The following is a 20373-nucleotide window of genomic DNA, read 5'->3' on the forward strand; positions in this document are numbered from 1 at the left end:
AAAAGAAGAAGAAAATATTCTAAACGAAACAGTGGATGTATGATTTTTGTGGTTCATGCTGTGGCCACAGATGTGATCTGATGGTGAATTTGGGGTGACCCAGTGCAAAAATCATGAGGATCCATGTGGATCCGTGCTTTGTAACCACGTTTTAAGTGGGGAGGGAAGAAAAAGCACTCAAGGGACAAGGAACACGCGTGGGGTGGGTGGAGAAGGATCTTTTCGGTGAGCTGAGCGGGGAGGAGGGAGGGAAAGAGCACTGTTGCTTTAAAGGTATACTTAAGGTATTTGCCCTGTGCCTGGGGTTTTTTCCATTTAACAGTTTGCCGCCTTTTCCTTCCGCTCCTTGTTTTGAGGCAGAATAGATTTGAGCAAGTGAGGAGGACTTGGATTGCAGGGGATTCGCCATTAGCTGTGTGAAAGCACTCCTCCTTGCAGCCTTCTACTTTCTTTGTACACGTGGCTACTGGTATCAGGTTCAGTTTGAGAGATAAGCAGCAACCAGCAGCAATAGAATGGAGCACAAAAAAGCAGTAGGGGCACTAGGACCCAGACAATGCTCAAATCTATCCTGCCTGAAAACAAGCTGCAGAAGTAAAAAAGCACGCTCCAGCTCCCATCCCCAGCGCGGGAGCCTTTTTTACTTCCTGGTTTTCACTGCGCTCCTGGCTCAGAGCTTGAGGTTGGGTTTTTTTGGCTGCTGGTTGCTTAATTTTTTCCCTTCCCGATCCAACCCCTCCTGTGCCCTGCCGTCCCTCTGCAGCCTCATTGCTCCGTTTAGAGAGTGCACGGACCTTTGCTAGCTGAGGCTGCAGCAGCTGTTGCTGACTACGCAATGCTTTTAAAAGCACCTGCTGGCGTTTAACCGCCTGCCTCCTTCCGGCTCGCTATGGCTCCCGTCTGTCCCTCCTCCCGTGTAAGCGGCTGCTGCCCGCTTTGCTGCCATGGCTCTCCTTACCTCCCTCCTCCCCGGCTCCTCCGTAGGTTGCTTTAAAGCAAGCAAAGCGAGAGCCGCGCAAAGCAGGACAGACACTTTGCTTGACTGACGGCAGCCAGGACTCCAGTCCAGTGCATTCGCTCCGTAACACACACAGGCATTTCCCCTTACTTTCTAGGAGCAAAAAAGTGCGTGTTATGGAGCAAAAATTACGGTAGTTATTCTCCTGATCAATCAGCATTAAAGGTAAAGGTAAAGGTACCCCTGCCCGTACGGGCCAGTCTTGACAGTCTCTAGGGTTGTGCGCCCATCTCACTCTATAGCCAGCGCTGTCCGCAGACACTTCCGGGTCACGTGGCCAGCGTGACAAGCTGCATCTGGCGAGCCAGCGCAGCACACGGAACGCCGTTTACCTTCCCGCTGGTAAGCGGTCCCTATTTATCTACTTGCACCCGGGGGTGCTTTCGAACTGCTAGGTTGGCAGGCGCTGGGACCGAACGACGGGAGCGCACCCCGCCGCGGGGATTCGAACCGCTGACCTGACGATCGGCAAGTCCTAGGCGCTGAGGTTTTACCCACAGCGCCACCCGTGTCCCTCAATCAGCATTACTAACCTGTTATTACACCATTCACATCCCACATAACATTGGTACATCAATTACTTTGTTCTGGCAAAATATACATTTATACATAAAACCTGATATATCTTAGGTATTCAGTTAACTACAGAAAAATTATAACTGTGCACTGGTTAACTTTCAACCGCAGGTCTTTTTGATAAGGCATCTGCAATGGCGTTCAGGGACCCTTTCACATTTTTAATTGTAAAATTAAAGTCTTGCAGCGATAGGGCCCACCTCATCAACTTACTGTTCTTCATTGTTCTCGGCCACAGCAAGGGTGAATGGTCAGTACATAAGATAAAAGTTCGGCCCCTGATGTACGGCTTCAGTTTCTATAATGCCCACACGATGGCAAGGCATTCCTTCTCGATGGTCGAAAATGTTTTTCCTTCGGAAGTAATTTCTTGCTTATGAAGGTGATCGGATGCAGGTCGTCCTTCTCTCCCTGTTGACACAGTATGGCCCCGATCCTGGCATTAGAGGCATCGGTGAAGACGGTAAACTCACGATCATAATTAGGAGCAACAAGGACTGGTCCTGACATCAAGGCGCTTTTTAAAGCATCAAAGGCCTGCTGACACGCTGCTGTCCATTTAACCTTATCTGGCTCCTTCTTCCGAGTTAGGTCAGATCAAGGCGCTGCTAACTCACTAAAATTTGGAATAAATTTTCGATAATAACCGGCTAGTCCTAGGAAAGCTCTGACTTTCTTCTTGGAGGTAGGGGTAGGCCATTTTGAAATGGCTTCTACCTTTGTCTCTAAAGGTTTCATCACTCCTCCTCCCACCATGTGTCCCAGGTATTGAATAATCGAGCCCCCTATCTGGCATTTGCTAGCTTTGATGGTTAAGCTCACCTCTTTAATTCGCTGTAGCAATATCCCTAAGTGCTCTTTGTGTTTATCCCAAGTTGGACTGTACACAGCAATATCGTCTAAATAAGCAACTGTGAACCCTCGCAATCCGTTCAGGATTTTGTCCACCAGTCGCTGAAAAGTGGCTGGCACATTCTTTAAACTCAAACTGCCCTAAGCGACTTCTAAACACAGTTTTCTCCTGGTTCCTAGGCTCCATTTTTACTTGATAGTATCCCTTTGTTAAGTATAGGCAGGTGACGTAATGACACTGGCCTATAGCTTCGATCAGGTCATCTAAATGTGACATTGGATATGCATCTGCTTTAGTGACATGGTTCAGCTTCCTATAATCCAGGCAAAATCTGATAGATCCCTCAGGTTTGTCTAACAACACTTTGGTTTTGTTTTTTTTAAAGATATTTATTAAGGTTTTACAAAAAATAAACAAAAGTTTACAGAATAAAAAAGGAGAACATATAAGAACAAAGAAAAAAATACAAAAAAGAAAAATACAATAATACATAGAGGGGGGGAAAAACCCATAAGTGAAAGGGGAAAAAAGTTAAAAAACAAATCCACTTTTTTCGGAGGATGTGGGGAAGTCCAGTTGGATTTACAAAAATCATTTGAAAAGTTGAATTTTTTTATCTTTTCTTTTTTCCTTTCCTTTTTTCTTTTTCTATGTTTACAATGTCGAATACTTATGTGAAAATCCAATAAAATTTAAAAAAAAATAAATCCACTTTTTATATCTTTTGGGTCATTTGCCACTTTCCTTGACCTCCTCTCGCCTCCCCTTTTTGTATTCCCGTTTACATAATCAGTTCAGCAAATCCTTAGCCTCTTTCGTTTATCTTAACCCTATATCTTAACACATTATAACTAAATATTTTCATCCATTATCACTCCAGTTTTTTGCATATTCATTTTAACTTTGTTGCTAATACCACTTATTTTCAATCCAACATCAATTTAACATTCATTAATTTTACAGTATTTCTGCAGGTAGTCTTTAAATTTCTTCCAATCTTCTTCCACCAACTCTTCTCCCAGGTCTCGGATTCTGCCAGTCATTTCCGCCAATTCCATATAGTCCATCACCTTCATCTGCCACTCTTCCAGGGTGGGTAAATCTTGTGTCTTCCAATACTGGGCAATAAGTATTCTTGCTGCTGTTGTCGCATACATTAAAAAAATTCTATCCCTCTTTGGCACCAATTGGCCAACTATGCCCAGGAGAAAGGCCTCTGGTTTCTTCAGAAAGGTATATTTAAATACCTTTTTCATTTCATTATATATCATCTCCCAGAAAGCCTTAATCCTTGGGCACGTCCACCAAAGGTGAAAGAATGTACCTTCGTTTTCCTTACATTTCCAACACTTGTTATCGGGCAAATGATAGATTTTTGCAAGCTTGACTGGAGTCATGTACCACTTGTATATCATTTTCATAATATTCTCTCTTAAGGCATTACATGCCGTAAATTTCATACCAGTGGTCCACAACCGTTCCCAGTCAGCAAACATAATGTTATGTCCTATATCTATATTCTCCTGTTATCCTATAGGGGGTTACAGCAATGGGCTCGGCATCCCCGGTGTTGATATGATGTACAACTCCCTTAGCTCTACCTGGAGTATTACTGAAAATTTCCTTATAATCTTGTAGGATGTTTAACCTCCACCTGCTGATTAAGGGTTAATGTAAGAGCTATCTTAATTTCTTGTAGATTGCACAATTGCTCCCCTCTCCCTTCCCAGCATGTTCTATCGGCTTCGTCTGGATCTTCACGTATTGCATACACTGTCCAGCCTTCTGGTCTAAGATAAGGCTTTAACATGTTCACACGAACCACCTGACGCCCTTCTTCCCCTTGTTGGATTATGGAATTTACATCACTCATTTTGGACACAATTTTGTATGGTTCCTTCCATGCTAGTTGCATTTTATTTCCTATCGTTGTTCTCAGTAGCAACACTTCACTATTGGGTTCAAAAGTTCTTACTCAGGCCTTTTAGTCGTACCAGGTTTTCTGCTTTGTTTGGGCTGCCTCAAAACAATTAATTAAATCAGCATCCTCTTTCTGTTCTTGGGCAAAACTAGGTTTTTGGTTTTTTGTAAAAGGAACCACCAGGGCTTCATTTCTCCCCTCAGAGATCTGTTCCTCAGCTCTGTCTCCTTTGACAACAGTAGCATTCCCCTCAGCATCGGGTGACTGTTGACCCCCCTTGGAGTGAGTAACTACAAAAGAACTCTGTTCATGCTCTAAGAGATCCCATCCGATCAGCACAGCGGTGGGAATCTCCTCAGAAATGGCAACCTGCCACTGTCCTGACCAATCTTGGAACTTAACATGGATCTCTGCAACGGGTGATACCTCAGGCTGCTTTGAAATTCCTTTTAATCGCATAACTTTCCTTGGAATTATTTTGGTGGGACAGATTATCTCTGGGTGGACAATAGTGACTTGCAAGCCTGCATCTTTTAACCCTAGAAATCTCCTCCCTTCAATCCAAATAATTTCCCCAGTGTTTTTCAAAAAAAGGTTGTCTTGTTTAATTGCATAGCAATGTGCCACTTTAGCCTCCACCACTTCTTTTTTATATATATATAATAAATTTTTATTAATTTACATCCAGTTATACATTTTAATCCGAATACAACAAATTATACCTGTTTTGAACTTCCTTCAGCGTCTCTGATAGTCATCCATTTTTGTATCTTTAGTACACATTCCCTTTTATCATATTGCCATTATTCCTCCTTACTCCCATTATTTTTAATAAACAATACTTGTTTGTTTGTTTTTTACAAAGCCTCTTGAAATCCCACTAACATTGTATTTATATCACATATGTTTTTCAGATAATCTACCAATTAGCCTCCACCACTTCAGCAGGCTTCGGCCTATCCTGACTAGCTTGGCTCTCCTCAGCTGCTTTGATACAATTTTTTTTTTTTGGAGGGCTAACATTTCCCCTCCAGCTCTACGATTAAATTTTTTGTGGCCAAATTTTCCACATCCTCAGCATTTTGGTTCTTTGGGATTTGTATAATTTGTTTTCCACTCTTCCCCCCTCCCCAAATATATTTATTGAAATTTTCAAAGAATTACAAAAGTGTAAAAAGAAAAAAGAGAAAAAAACGAAAAAAACACAAAAAGCAAAATACAAAACTAAAACAGTGATTAAAAACAATTCCACCTTCTTTCACTTAACTTTCATTTACTTATTTCCCAGACTTCCTCGCCTCTCCCTTTTTTGTATTCCAATTCCATTTGTTGATTCAGCAAATCCTTTCCCACTTTTCTTATCTTAATCTTTCATTGTCTTAATCTATTTTCATCATTATCTTATTCCATAAAGAAGAAAAACACCTTAAAATTCAAAACTTTAAACTTATTTTTACTAATTTCTCATATCCATTATATTCTTACCTAATCCTATAAACATTTATACTAAAGCCAAACCATTTCCTTTCAAACATCCTTCTAGCGTTCATCAAATATATAAAACAGTCCTAATAGCCCAATAAAGAGAATGAAACAATCCAATCTTCATCCAGCGTCCCCTCCCCCTGGTTCCGGATTTGTCAGTCCATTTTATCTCATAGAACTAGCACATTAACCTGGTAACCTTATATCCGAGGCCCTTAAGTCTCTTCCCTGTCCCTTCCACAATTTTTCTTCTGGGTCTCCTTTCCCTCGTGTGAACTCCAACTTAGTAATGTTATTGCCCCTTTTCAACAAGTCAGCCCTTTTCCCACAGTCCATATTGAACTCCATATAAGATTTAAAGTCATATTTCAAAGTCTTTCCAAAATTGGGAGCCCCCATATCTCCAGCCCTCTCACGGCCCATTCCCAGACTCGGAACGTCCATAAATTCCTGCTCAGGGGGGTCAATCCAACCCCCCATTTCCAGACCAATCCAAACTTTATCTTTCCAGGTCTGATTTTTCCGACAATCGATTGGTAAATCCAAAAGCTCATGTTCCTGCTGGGCCGCAACTTCCTCCATCTCTGGCTCCCAAAATTCCACATCCTCCTCTTCTTTCATCTGTTCTATTATGGCAGACTCCTGACTTGATTCCTGAGTAAGCTCCATTCTTTTTCCCACTGCCTGGTCCAAATTTTCCACTGTCTGCTTAAGTTTCCCAACCAAGTCAGTCGTCAAATTCGTTTCCTCATGCAATTCTTCCAGTAGGGCATTTGTTTTTTTAAAAAAAACACACAATAGTGCTTCTGAATACATTGTGCTTCAAGGACACCAGTCAAATTCCCACGAGATAGTCTGCAGCAGCTGGAAATTCCCTGTAAGCAGCTACAATTTCCCGTTCTCCCTCTAGGCGGTAAACTTCTATTGCAGATCCAGCCACAAAGTTACTTTTTTTTGTTTTGTTTTGTTACTTTTATCCAAATTTGTTCCTTTAAAATGCGAAAGGACACAGTGGAATCACAATGTTTCTCTTCATTTAGCTAGCTGTCAAAGCTTCTGTCTCTGGTCAATGAGCTTTGAATATCAGTCCTGACACCCGCTCCAGGGTTAGGACGGTGGACGCTTACTTTACTTTAAGCTTACTTCGGCAGTTTTAGATGTTCCAAAGAAAAGCTCCCCCTTCTCCTGCCAAAAGAAGGGGGGGTCTAACCTTTTAGATGATGAAGTCCAGTCTTTTGGTAATAATTTTCCAGACTCTAGCTTACTCTGTCTTTGCTTTGTACAGTCTACAAAGAAACGGAAGGCTGACTTCCTGTTTGGACCTTTCCGTTTCAGTATCAAATTAGGTTAAAATTTAAGTCCAATTCCTCTCTACCGGCCAATCCTTGTTTAAAATCTCCCCTCTGAGGATTTCCATTCTCCTCTCCTTCAGAACTTTCAGAAGTTGTTTCCCTCACAGGGTTTCTTATCTTTTTGGGCGGCATAATGTGTGAGTGAGAATTGTCAGTAAATTAACAAAATAAGAGAAATTTCCTCTCAGTACCGTTCCCTCTGGCTAGGCTTCTCTCAAGACTCTGGTCCCAAAGTTCTGCTATGGGTTTTCTCTCTAACCCTTCAAGCTTACTTCCTCTGACCACGAGCCTAAACCCTCTGCCAGAACAGATTTTGAGCTCTCTTTTTCCTTGTTATTTTGGGTTTGTGGCTTACCTTGGGTATTTTACAACTACACACTCAGGCTAGCTAATCACTTCACAGATTTACCCTTCCCCCTCTAAGTGTATTCCTTTCCCCAACACAGGCGTATCTATCTGATCCCGCCTCAAACATATTGATTTGGATCCCACTGCTCCTGTCGCTTTTTTGGTGACTAGGCGCAACAATCTAAATATCCCACCACAGGGTATTGAATGGATCTCACAGGCGTATTGATGTTATCCCACCGCTGCCAACACTTTTGTGGCGTTCACACAGGGTCCCCGGACGTTTGACAGTCTATTGATCCCTGTGCCACCACAGGATCGCTTCCCCGCTACCACCAACCCATATCTCTCGGGTACACACTGAGTCCAGACAGTTGTTAACATTAAACCAAATAAACAAGTTTATCTTATAAGCATTTACAAGTTTATGTTTTCAGATAATTTTTCTTGTCAGTTTCTTAACCTTAGTTTCTTTACCGGCCTATACCTTTCTAATACCTTCTAACTGATTATCCCAGCTGTTTAACTGACTCCTCTTAACAGATTCTCTCACTCTCTCGCATCAAACTAGCCCAACCCACAGACTTATCCTCCCTCTCCCTTCTCTAACTCCAGACTCACTTCTTAACAACTCTAACTCCTCCCCTTGGGTTCCTATTGGTTAATCATTTTACACTTAGTTAACCCTTTCCTTATGACCCAGTATGATGCCATACACCTAGGAGGGCAAACGCCACAGGCCAAATTAAATATTTTATGGGGGGGAGACGCCTAGGTCTTTAAATATTGGCGCATATTCCTACACCCACAGGTCTCAGGATGGTTACAACATAAAAACACAAAACACCACATGTTCAAAAGGCATTAGATGTCAATCAGCCAAACGCAAGGTAATAAAGGTGCGGATTTCTTAGCTCCTAAAGCTGTAAAATGGTTTTTCCGACCTTTGAATGGATTCTTTTATGGGAAGTGAGTTTGGAGCTTTGACTGAAGCTCTTTCCACATTCCACACACTGATAGGGTTTCTCCCCTGTATGAATTCTTTGATGGGAAGTGAGAGAGGAGCTATGACTGAAGCTCTTTCCACATTCTACACACTGATAGCGTTTCTCCCCTGTATGAATTATGTGATGAGAAGTGAGACTATTGCTGTGACTAAAGCTCTTTCCGCATTCCATGCACTGATAGGGTTTCTCCCCTGTATGAATTCTTTGATGAGAAGTGAGACTATTGCTGTGACTAAAGCTCTTTCCGCATTCCATGCACTGATAGGGTTTCTCCCCTGTATGAATTCTTTGATGGGAAGTGAGAATGAACTTCTTCCTGAAGCTCTTTCCACATTCCACACACTGATAGGGTTTCTCCCCTGTATGAATTCTTTGATGGGAAGTGAGATGGTAGTTCTTCCTGAAGCTCTTTCCACATTCCACACACTGATAGGGTTTCTCCCCTGTATGAATTCGCTTATGGGAAGTGAGATCGGAGCTCTGACTGAAGCTCTTTCCACATTCTACACACTGATAAGGTTTCTGACCTGTATGAATTTTTTGATGGGAAGTGAGATGGGAGCTCTTCAGGAAGCTCTTTCCACATTCCACACACTGATAGGGTTTCTCCCCTGTATGAATTCTTTGATGGCAAGTGAGATCGCAGCTCTTCCTGAAGCTCTTTCCACATTCCACACACTGATAGGGTTTCTCCCCTGTATGAATTCTTTGATGGGAAGTGAGATGGGAGCTCTGACTGAACCATTTTCCACATTCCACACACTGATAGGGTTTCTCCCCTGTATGAATTCTCTGATGGGAGGTGAGACTGTGGCTGTCACTGAAGCTCTTTCCGCATTCCACACACTGATATGGTTTCACCCCTATATGAATTCTTTGATGTGAAGTGAGACTGCGGCTGTTACTGAAGCTCTTTCCACATTCCACACACTGATAGGGTTTCTCCCCTGTATGAATTCTTTGATGGCAAGTGAGATCACAGCTCTTCCTGAAACTCTTTCCACATTCCACACACTGATATGGTTTCTTTCCAATGAGATTTTGTTGATGGGAAGTGGAATGGGAGCTCTGACTGCAGCTTTCTCCACACTCTAAATTTTTACGTGGCTTCTCCTCTCTGGGGATTTTATCTTGGTCACCTTTGTTCTCGATTTCCAATTCATCACAATCTGCAATGCAGACAAAAAGGGTTAGAGCGTCAGGAACAAATGGAGAAGAACTGAAGGGAGTTGGGTGTGTGTTCATTACCTGTGTTGTTTGTCATTAACCAACATATTTATTATGATATTCTGATGTGTTGTTGAATGTTGCTTTGTTTGATATACAGTAGTGGTCAAAATTGCAGAAGCCTTTGGAGAAAAATTTCAGAGGCTTGATGGCTCAAAACTCTGCTTCTTTTGGAGTAATATTCTAAAATTATATATCAATGGAAAGATAATTTAATTTAATCAAGAATGCAATTCAACAAAGTTTTTTTAATTACTCGTATTCTATCAAACATTATAGCGAAAAAACCAGAAAAAGGAAGCACAACTTGCTTAGGTTGACTTTTGTCAGTGTGTTACGTGATTGCTAACAAGTTGGTTGGTTTTCTGTCTTCTTTCATTTAGTCAGGTTGAAGAACATAATAAAATTAAAGAAATGGCACAAAGAGTTGATTGGTCACCCAGAAAGTGATGTAAAATAGTACTATTAAGTGAACAGGGCTACAGTTATGAAGAAATTAGAAGAAAGATTGTGGAAAACATAACCAAAACTGTCCCTACATGAAAGAAGAATATCATCTGGGTGTATACAAGATGACATGGCGCAATGTAATGTGAAGTTGAGTGCAAGGACTGGTCGAAATGTTAGAATTCTAAGTGGACAGTGGAAGAATGGGGCAGTGTTATTTGGAGGGATGAGACCCAAATCTCCTTGCTTGGTAGTGATGACATGAAATACGCGAGGAAAAGAATCAAAGAAGATTTACATCCTACTTGCATTACACCGACCGTGAAACACCCAGATAGTGTGATGACCTGGGGTTGTATGGCAGCAAAAGGTGTGGGCAGAATTTGCGTCATTAATGGAAATGTAAATGCCCCCAAGGGACGCGGGTGGCGCTGTGGGTTAAAGCCTCAGCACCTAGGACTTGCCGATCGAAAGGTTGGCGGTTCGAATCCCCGTGGCGGGGTGCGCTCCCGTCGTTTGGTCCCAGCGCCTGCCAACCTAGCAGTTCGAAAGCACGTCAAAGTGCAAGTAGATAAATAGGTACCACTTACCAGCGGGAAGGTAAATGGCGTTTCCGTGTGCTGCGCTAGCTCACCAGATGCAGCTTGTCACGCTGGCCACGTGACCCGGAAGTGTCTCCGGACAGCGCTGGCCCCCGGCCTCTTGAGTGAGATGGGCGCACAACCCTAGAGTCTGTCAAGACTGGCCCGTACGGGCAGGGGTACCTTTTAAATGCCCCCAAATACATAAAGGAAATACCTTAGCCCAAACTGAAGCGTTCCACAGGTGATATTTTCCCTGATACTGAAGCACACACACACACACACACACACACACATATATATATATATATATAATTTTTATATATATAAAAATTCAGCACCAGCCTGAAGATGACGAGTGAGACCTCGTCGAAACGTCGCCTAGACACCCCAACTTTTACACGGGAAGACACCCGAGGACACCAAAACCTGCATATATATATATATATATATATATTATTTATTTATTTATCTATTTCAACAAGATTCAGCTCCATGTAATGTTGCTGTTGTGTGCAAGCGGTGCTTTCAAGATAATTCTATTCCACTGCCAGAATGTCCTGGGAATAGCTCAGATTTTAACCCAATCGGAAATCTATGCGGCCGACTAAAGAAACTTGTTAATCAAAGGCAACCCAGCAATAAAGCCCAATTAATAGAGGCAATAATTAAGTCTTCGTTTCACATTCTCACAGCTGCAGAACTAAAAACTTCATGGGAAGGCATGGGAAGGCCGTAATTAAAGCTAATTAATTAATTATGTTAATTAATTAATGTTAATTAATTAATTAATTAATTAATTAATTAATTTTATTTAATTAAAACCCCTTCATGGATCACTGCCTTGCCGTGGCGAAGGGGCTTAAATAACTCAGAGAAGCTATGAGCTATGCCATGCAGGGCCACCCAAGATAGACAGGCCATAGTAGAGTTTTGACCAAACGTGATCCACCTGGAGCAGGAACCGGCAAGCCACTCCAGTATCCCTGCCAAGAAAACTCCATGGACAAAGACAACAGGCATATAAAAGTTATGACCCTGGAAGATGAGCCCCTCAGGTCGGAAGGTGTCCAACATGCTACTGAGGAAGAGCGGAGGACAAGTACAAGTAGATTCAGAGCTGATGAAGCGGCTGGGCCAAAGCCGAAAGGACGCTGAGTTGCGGATATGCCTGGAAGCGAAAGGAAAGTCCAATGCTGTAAAGAAAAATATTGCATAGGAACCTGGAATGTAAGAACCATGAACTTGGATGTGGTCAAAAGTGAGATGGCAAGAATATTGACATCCTGGGCACTAAAATGGAAGGGAATGGGCAAATTCAGTTCGGATGACCATCATATCTACTACTGTGGGCAAGAAACCCATAAAAGAAATGGAGTGGCCCTCATAGTCAACAAAAGAGTGGTGAAAGCTGTACTGGGATGCCGGGTTAGCGCCATCGCCTAATGGCGGATTCCCTCAGAGCTCCAGAGGGAATCAGCTCAGCAGGGGTCGGGTCCTGCCGCGGCGACCCTTAAAAACCACGGGCGCGGAAGCCTGTGGACTTGGTGACTCGGCGGGCACCATTTGCGCCCCCCCGACCCATGAAGGAGCCTTTTTAAAGGCTACAGAACGGGGGACAGGGAGCGGCGCGGTGCTGAGAGTCCTCTGCTTCCCCTGCTGAGTGAAGCCACATGCCATGGACGGAGAGCGCTGACTTCTTCCTTTGAACATTCAGATTAAAAGTAACAACCTGTGAGTAATACGGAAATTGGACTTAAAAGGGAAATTTTCTTTTTGGATTTGGCACGATCGGGGAAGGCGCAAAGAGGAAGTCCGTCTCCCCACCTTGTAAACAACTTAAAGCAAGGACTAGATAACTAAGGTTGAGTGAATAGCCTTTTCTTTACTGGATAAAAGTTATTAATTTCACGATTGGAAAGTACAAGTAATTTTGCTGGAGGATAAGAGTTGATTTTGAGAGCTGAAGTGCAACCCCCCCCCCCGGGAACCGGGAGTGATCTGCGAGAGAGCCTGTTGAAGAGATACAGAAGATTTTGACAGCTGTCAAATTAGCTGTCAAAGTTGGGGAATAAAAAGAGAACTTTGTTTCTGGTGCCTTTGCTGGTTAGATTTGTTACAATTTGGATATAAATTGTTGAAAACAAGGAAGAACAAGTTTTGGGTTGGAACTGGAAGGATATTAAGTAACCATAATCCCTCTAGAGGGGGTTTTGGGACAAGGGCCACTACACTGAATGAAACAGTAAATAAATTTACTGATACTGGAAGGGACTTGACTCAAGTCTTTGTTCCTGAACAAAAAGTCCTTGTAGCGGAGTTAAAAGTTTTTGCAGCTGAGCAGGAAAAGAAACCTGAAAAATCTGAGAAAGGAGAACAAGAGACACATGTTGATCTGGAAGAGAATGAAGGAGGAGTTACAATGCCGCAGAAGATTAAGGAAGGCCAGAGGCCTGTTAGGAAGGACATAAAGGAAAACAAGAATTGGATGATGGAAATTTGGTTTGAATTGGACAATGAAGATTGGAGAGATCTCCTGATGTGGAGATCTGAAGACCTATGGAGATCTGAAGACCTATGGATTACAAATTTGATCAAGATGGAAGTTGGAGCTTTTGGGACACTCAGACTCAAAAGGATTAAGAAACAAGATTTGAGCTCCACTTTCAAATATAGAGGTCTGGATGGAAGAAAAATGGACATTTTCGAGACAGAGCTTCTCCGAGATTTGGTGTTTGATATAAAGGGCTATCAAAAAAACCGGCAAAGAGGAACTGAGAGAGAATTAAGAGCCTCGGACGTGAGGTCTCCAGGCTGATAGCAGATAGACTGATGGACATTGGGGATCGAAACCGGGAAAGGGGGGTTGGAGCTTGGGAATCCAAAGGGTGTATAATTATATTTTGAATTTTTCTTCTCTTTTTATTTTGTTTTGCTATGAGTACAAAAATGGGGAATTCGTGGAAGGGAATTGGGGTCGACCTTAGAAGAAGATTCTAATGTATAAAGACTGTGGATTATAAGGTGAAAGTGGCTATATAAAATGAACTAAATTGAATAATGAATTAAATATAATAAGGTCAAAAATTGGGGATAAGAACTTGTTGAACCAAATAAATGGAAATGGAATACAAGAAGAGGAGGTGTGGGGAAGTCTTGGAAAGATGTCAATGAAAATAAGGTTTAAATGGTAAATGTTTTCTTTTTTCTTTTTTCTGGATTTTTTGAAAATTTCAATAAATATGTTATTAAAAAAAAAAGAAAGCTGTACTGGGATGCAATCTCAAAAATGATAGAATGATCTCAATACGAATCCAAGGCAGGCCTTTTAACATCACAGTAATCCAAGTTTATGCACCAACCACTGGTGCTGAAGAAACTGAAATTGACCAATTCTATGAAGACTTACAACACCTTATAGAAGTGACACCAAAGAAGGATGTTCTTCTCGTTATAGGGGATTGGAATGCTAAAGTAGGGAGTCAAGAGATAAAAGGAACAACTGGCAAGTTTGGCCTTGGAGTTCAAAACGAAGCAGGGCAAAGGCTAATAGAGTTCTGCCAAGAGAACAAGCTGGTCATCACAAACACTCTTTTCCAACAACACAAGAGACGACTCTACACATGGACATCACCAGATGGGCAGCATCGAAATCAGATTGATTATATTCTCTGCAGCCAAAGATGGAGAAGCTCTATACAGTTAGCAAAAACAAGACCTGGAGCTGACTGTGGCTCAGATCATCAGCTTCTTATAGCAAAATTCAAGCTTAAACTGAAGAAAGTAGGAAAAACCACTGGGCTGGTAAGATACAATCTAAGTCAAATCCCTTATGAATATACAGTGGAAGTGGGGAACAGGTTTACGGATTTAGATTTGGTGGACAGAGTGCCTGAAGAACTATGGATGGAGGCTCGTAACATTATACAGGAGGCAGCAACTAAAACCATCCCAATGAAAAGGAAATGCAAGAAAGCAAAGTGGCTGTCCAATGAGGCCTTACAAATAGCGGGGGAGAGAAGGCAAGCAAAATGTGAGGGAGATAGTGAAAGATACAGGAAATTGAATGCAGATTTCCAAAAAATAGCAAGGAGAGACAAGAAGGCCTTCTTAAACGAGCAATGCAAAGAAATGGAGGAAAACAACAGAATGGGAAGAACCAGAGATCTGTTCAAGAAAATTGGAGATATGAAAGGAACATTTCGTACAAAGATTACTGTAATAAAAGACAAAAGTGGAAAGGACCTATCAGAAGCAGAAGATATCAAGAAGAGGTGGCAAGAATACACAGAGGAACTATACCAGAAAGAAATGGATGCCTCGTATACCCCAAGTAGTGTGGTTGCTGACCTTGAGCCAGACATCCTGGAGAGTGAAGTCAAATGGGCCTTAGAAAGTGTGAAGGAATCAGAACCTACAGGGTTAAGAGGTTCTGTGTGACGCCTTGCATCATGAGGCGTGGTCACAGACACTTAGAGGAGTGGTTTGCTCTGAGTGTCTCAGTCTGCCTCTGCTATGCGAGAGGGAGGATGGGCGAGGTTTCGCCAGGTCTGATTTATGGTGTTATTCTACATGATTAAAAGCTAAGAAGATAAGCAAAGCCTTGTATCTGCTTTGAGTTATTACCCATACGCTGCAATTTGCTTCTGACTGCTGCGATTTCTCTGCTACCGGCCAAAGAGGCAGAAGGACTTTTGGAGCGGCACGGAGTGTTTGCGAGGTACGCAATGGAAGTGTGCCGGACGCCATGATTGTTCTTTCTTGGCACTCTTGGCCGCATAGGTCATGGGTGTTTGCCAACGCTTTGAAGCCTTTGCAGCAACGTCCCACGTGTGGGGGAAGCCAGCAAGCCGGCTGAAAGGTTGCTGGGACCAGCTGGAGCTCTGGAGCCTTCTTTGTTGCTGAGAGGAGCTCGCTGGGGGGAGATCTGATCTGCCGGAGCCGGAGCCGGAGGAGGCTAGGAGGCTGGTCTGCTGTACCGGGAGCCGGACGCTGTTGTGAGTACGCTGGGGGCCCCGGGGGAAGATGGCAGTTAGCCAGGAGATGTTTCGAGCTCCATTAGAACAGCTTGAAGAACTCACCGCCCAAGCGTGGAATACCTGGGCCAGAAGGGTGAGGGCGTGGTTTTTAGCCACAGAAATTTGGGACATATCCCAGAGAGAACCAGTAGATGCTGGAAATGCAGAACTGGTGGACAGAGATGACAGAGATGCAGGGACACTGCAATCTGTTGTTCTGGAGGAGAAAATGCAGAGAGAGAGAGCTGCAAGAGCTGAGATCTGCATGCTCAGGGCAAGTGTAAATGCTAAGCTATTGCATCACTTGAAAAGCGTTAATTCTGCGTGTGAGATCTGGCAAGTGCTGAAAAGTTTGTGCAATGACTCAGCAGGAGGCCAGGGGCAGGAGGAAGAAGCCGAGTGCGTCAGGGAGAGCAGGGCTGGCACAGGGACCCTACCCGGTTGCAGGGGGGGCAGAATGCCAGCGGAGAGCTCTGTCCAGTACATTTCCACTCGTCGTTGCTACTTTTGTAAGTCAGCTGACCATGTACGTCGCTGCTGCCCACAGAGAGCGAAGGCATCTGGGCAGGAAGGTCCCAAGGTCGCTTCCCATGGGAACCAGTCTCGGAGAGGAGGCCAGCGTGGGAACGCAAAGGAAGGACGTGACTCAGAGAAGGGAGACTGTTATCATCTCACGGCTTCTCTGGCGGCTTTGAAAAACAACTCCAGCAGGGACACTGGGCAATGGGTGGTTGATTCCGGAGCCAGTCACAACTTGGTTGGGGCGCCACCTGCTGGGGGGCTGCGGAATTGCAGGGCTGTTTCAACTGGAATGACTGTTACGTTCGCTGATGGGACTCAAAAGTCAGTTTCTGCTGTTGCTAATATCTTTTTTTCCCCTTTACAGGCGGAGCTAGAGGTCTACGTTGTGCCGGAAATGCATTGTTGCCTGTTGTCTGTACCTGCTCTTGTGAAGCAGGGGTACAATGTTTGTTTTGAAAATGATGCCTGTTCCATTTCCGGGGGGGGGGGGGGGAAGCTGCTTGTCAACATGGAAAGCAAGAACAATCTCTTTGTTCTGGAATCACCTCTGGAGGGTGGTGGGAATGCCGGAAAAGCACAGGCGCAGTGTGCTAGTGTTCCCAGCCATGATTCTTGTGTTCATGTATGGCACAAGAGAATGTCACATGCTTTGGAGGATGTTAAGAGGTTGCCCAGCTGCACCAAAGGTTGTAAAATCACACCATGTGAGGGATCCCTAGAGTGCAGGGCATGCAAAAGGGTTCAAAGGTGCAGTTTTCCCGGGATAAAGAGGGTAACCACAAAACCTTTTGAGCTGGTTCACACAGACCTTGCAGGACCCATGAAGTGTAAGAGTCTGGGTGGGGCCAGGTTTGTGCTGACGGTGACAGATGATTTTTCTCAGAATTCATGGTGTTTCTCTCTCAAATCGCAGGGGGAGGCGGCGCAACTGATCCAGGATTGGGTTGCGGAGGTGGAACTAAGGTTCTCCACCAAAGTGCAAGGGTTCAAGAGCGACCGAGGGTCAGAGTTTACTGGGTCTGCTCTGAAGGAGTTTTTCAAGGAAAAGGGAATACGTCACCAGGTGACGGGTGCAAAGTCTCCTCAAGAGAGAGGCGTGGCAGAGCACAGGAGTGAAACACTGGCTGAAGCTGTCAGGGTTTTGCTGTGTGACTCTGGGCTGCCTCAGAGCTTTTGGAGTGAAGCTTGGAAATTTGCCAGCTTTGTTTTTAACAGGTCCTACAATCACGCTGTAGGTGACACACCGTTTTTTCTGTTGCACAAGCAAAAGCCACAGGTGCATTTCTTCCGTTCGTTTGGTTCAAGGGCTTCAGTGCCAATACCAAAAGCACAACGGAAGGCGGGTGGTCCAAGGTACCAAGACATGATCTTCTGTGGGTATGATCCTGCAACCAATGGGTGATCAGACCAAGCTGCTGGTCAGCAAGCATGCTGAGTTCTGTGAACAGGGTGGTTGGTCACGGCCTAGGGATGGTCCTGATTTTCTCTCAGAATGTCTGTCTGATTCTGAGGAGGAAGGGGAGGCAGAGACTGAAGTCTCTGGTGAGGACCAGGTACAGGATCAAGGTCCAGAAAAGGTCTGGGCATCTCCAAGGGTTGTTAAAGGTCTCTTGGCCGCATAGAAAGCACTGCTAATAACAAGGCCAGTGGAAGTGATGGTATTCCAGCTGAACTATTTAACATTTTAAAAGATGATGCTGTTAAGGTGCTACACTCAATATGCCAGCGAATTTGGAAAACTCAGCAGTGGCCAGAGGATTGGAGATCAGTCTACATCCCAATCCCAAAGAAGGGCAGTGCCAAAGAAAGAACTACCGCACAATTGCACTCATTTCACACGCTAGCAAGGTTATGCTTAAAATCCTACAAGGCAGGCTTAAGCAGTATGTGGACCGAGAACTCCCAGAAGTGCAAGCTGGATTTAGAAGGGGCAGAGGAACCAGAGACCAAATTGCAAACATGCGCTGGATTATGGAGAAAGCTAGAGAGTTCCAGAAAGACATCTACTTCTGCTTCATTGACTATGCAAAAGCCTTTGACGGTGTCGACCACAGCAAACTATGGCAAGTTCTTAAAGAAATGGGAGTGCCTGATCACCTCATCTGTCTCCTGAGAAATCTCTATGTGGAACAAGAAGCTACAGTTAGAACTGGATATGGAACAACTGACTGGTTCAAAATTGGGAAAGGAGTACGGCAAGGCTGTATATTGTCTCCCTGCATATTTAACTTATATGCAGAATTCATCATGCAAAAGGCTGGGCTGGATGAATCCCAAGCCGGAATTAAGATTGCCGGAAGAAATATCAGATATGCAGATGACACAACCTTGATGGCAGAAAGTGAGGAGGAATTAAAGAACCTTTAATGAGGGTGAAAGAGGAGAGCGCAAAATATGGTCTGAAGCTCAACATCAAAAAATTGAAGATCATGGCCACTGGGCCCATCACCTCCTGGCAAATAGAAGGGGAAGAAATGGAGGCAGTGAGAGATTTTACTTCCATGGGCTCCATGATCACTGCAGATGGTGATAGCAGTCACGAAATTTAAAGATGCCTGCTTCTTGAGACAAAAGCAATGACAAACCTAGACATCATCTTAAAAAGTAGAGACATCACCTTGACAACAAAGGTCTGTATAGTTAAAGCTATGTTTTTCCCAGTAGTGATGTATGGAAGTGAAAGCTGGACCATAAAGAAGGTTGATCGCCGAAGAATTGATGCTTTTGAATTATGGTGCTGGAGGAGACTCTTGAGAGTCCCATGGACTGCAAGAAGATCAAACCTATCCAATCTTAAGGAAATCAGCCCTGAGTGCTCACTGGAAGGACACATCCTGAAGCTGAGGCTCCAATACTTTGGCCACCTCTTGAGAAGAGAAGACTCCCTGGAAAAGACCCTGATGTTGGGAAAGATAGAGGGCACAAGGAGAAGGGGACGACAGAGGACGAGATGGTTGGACAGTGTTCTCGAAGCTATGAGCATGAGTTTTACCAAACTGCGGGAGACAGTGGAAGACAGGAGTGCCTGGCGTGCTCTGGTCCCTGGGGTCACAAAGAGTCGGACACAACTAAGCGATTAAAAAACAACAACAACATTACTCCACAGAAAAGTGGTGTTATGAGCCATCAAACCTCAGAAACACACTTTCCACAAAAGGTTTCCACAATTTTGGCCACCAGTATAAGTTGCTCATTTTAAGTTAATGTTCTTTTAATATGGGATCAGAATATTATTATTGATGTTTCATGATTATATATGTGTTGGAAGCCGCCCAGAATGGCTGGGGCAACCCAGTCAGATGGGCAGGATAGAAATAAAAATGTGAGCTGGAATGTGAGAGGGAGGAGGGTCAGCCGAGTGGCAGAGCTTCAGAGAACAGAGAGCAGGCAGCAGATAGCAAAGATCCACAAAATACCAATCTTAGCTCAGAAGGGGAGAGGCCAGGAATAGCTAGCCCAAAAACTCGAAGGCGCGAAAAGGTCAGTGAGAGGAGGGGAAAGAGCAGACGCGAAAGGGTTTTTCCCCCTGTTGGAAGAAGAGGAAGGGGCGGAGTTTAGACTTGGCAACTGCAAACTTGGAAGTCAGACATGGAGTGAAAGAGCTCCGGAGTGATTTATGTGTTTGAGGAATAAACCCGAGATAATTACTGCCGGTGTCTCGCTTCTGTGGGAGAGCCAAGCCATTACAAAAAATTATTATTATTACTACACTGGTACCTGTTCTGGAAAAAATTAAGTTTGTAAACCGAGGTACCACTGTATCATCCTCATCCTCATCACTGCTACTTCTACCTGAGATTCCATAAGCCTAGCTCTTCTCTGGGGTGGATTTTGTTTGGCCCAGTCATGGCATCCCCTCCATCTCCAATGTCAGTCCTTGTTATGGCTTGGTCTCTCCCACAAACGTGAGGGGACTCTGCCTGTTAATAATTTCAGATTTATTGCTAAAACAACAAACTTGGACGGAGCTCCTCTACTCACCGTCCTCCCCACAAGATGGAGTTGCCCGGACTGAGCT

General features: G+C 43.9%; 1 protein-coding gene across 1 annotated transcript in view; it reads right to left on the minus strand.

Moving 5' to 3' along the window:
- LOC114592676 (uncharacterized) overlaps positions 1-20373 on the minus strand; it is a 182008-nt gene that overhangs the window by 34117 nt on the left and 127518 nt on the right. The window contains 2 exon segments of the mRNA XM_077928077.1: positions 1226-1248; positions 8794-9368. Of these exon segments, the coding sequence (XP_077784203.1) occupies positions 1226-1248; positions 8794-9368 (598 nt within the window).

The sequence above is a fragment of the Podarcis muralis genome, chromosome 4 (genome assembly GCF_964188315.1).
Source record: "Podarcis muralis chromosome 4, rPodMur119.hap1.1, whole genome shotgun sequence".
In the NCBI taxonomy this organism is placed as follows: Eukaryota; Metazoa; Chordata; class Lepidosauria; order Squamata; family Lacertidae; genus Podarcis; species Podarcis muralis.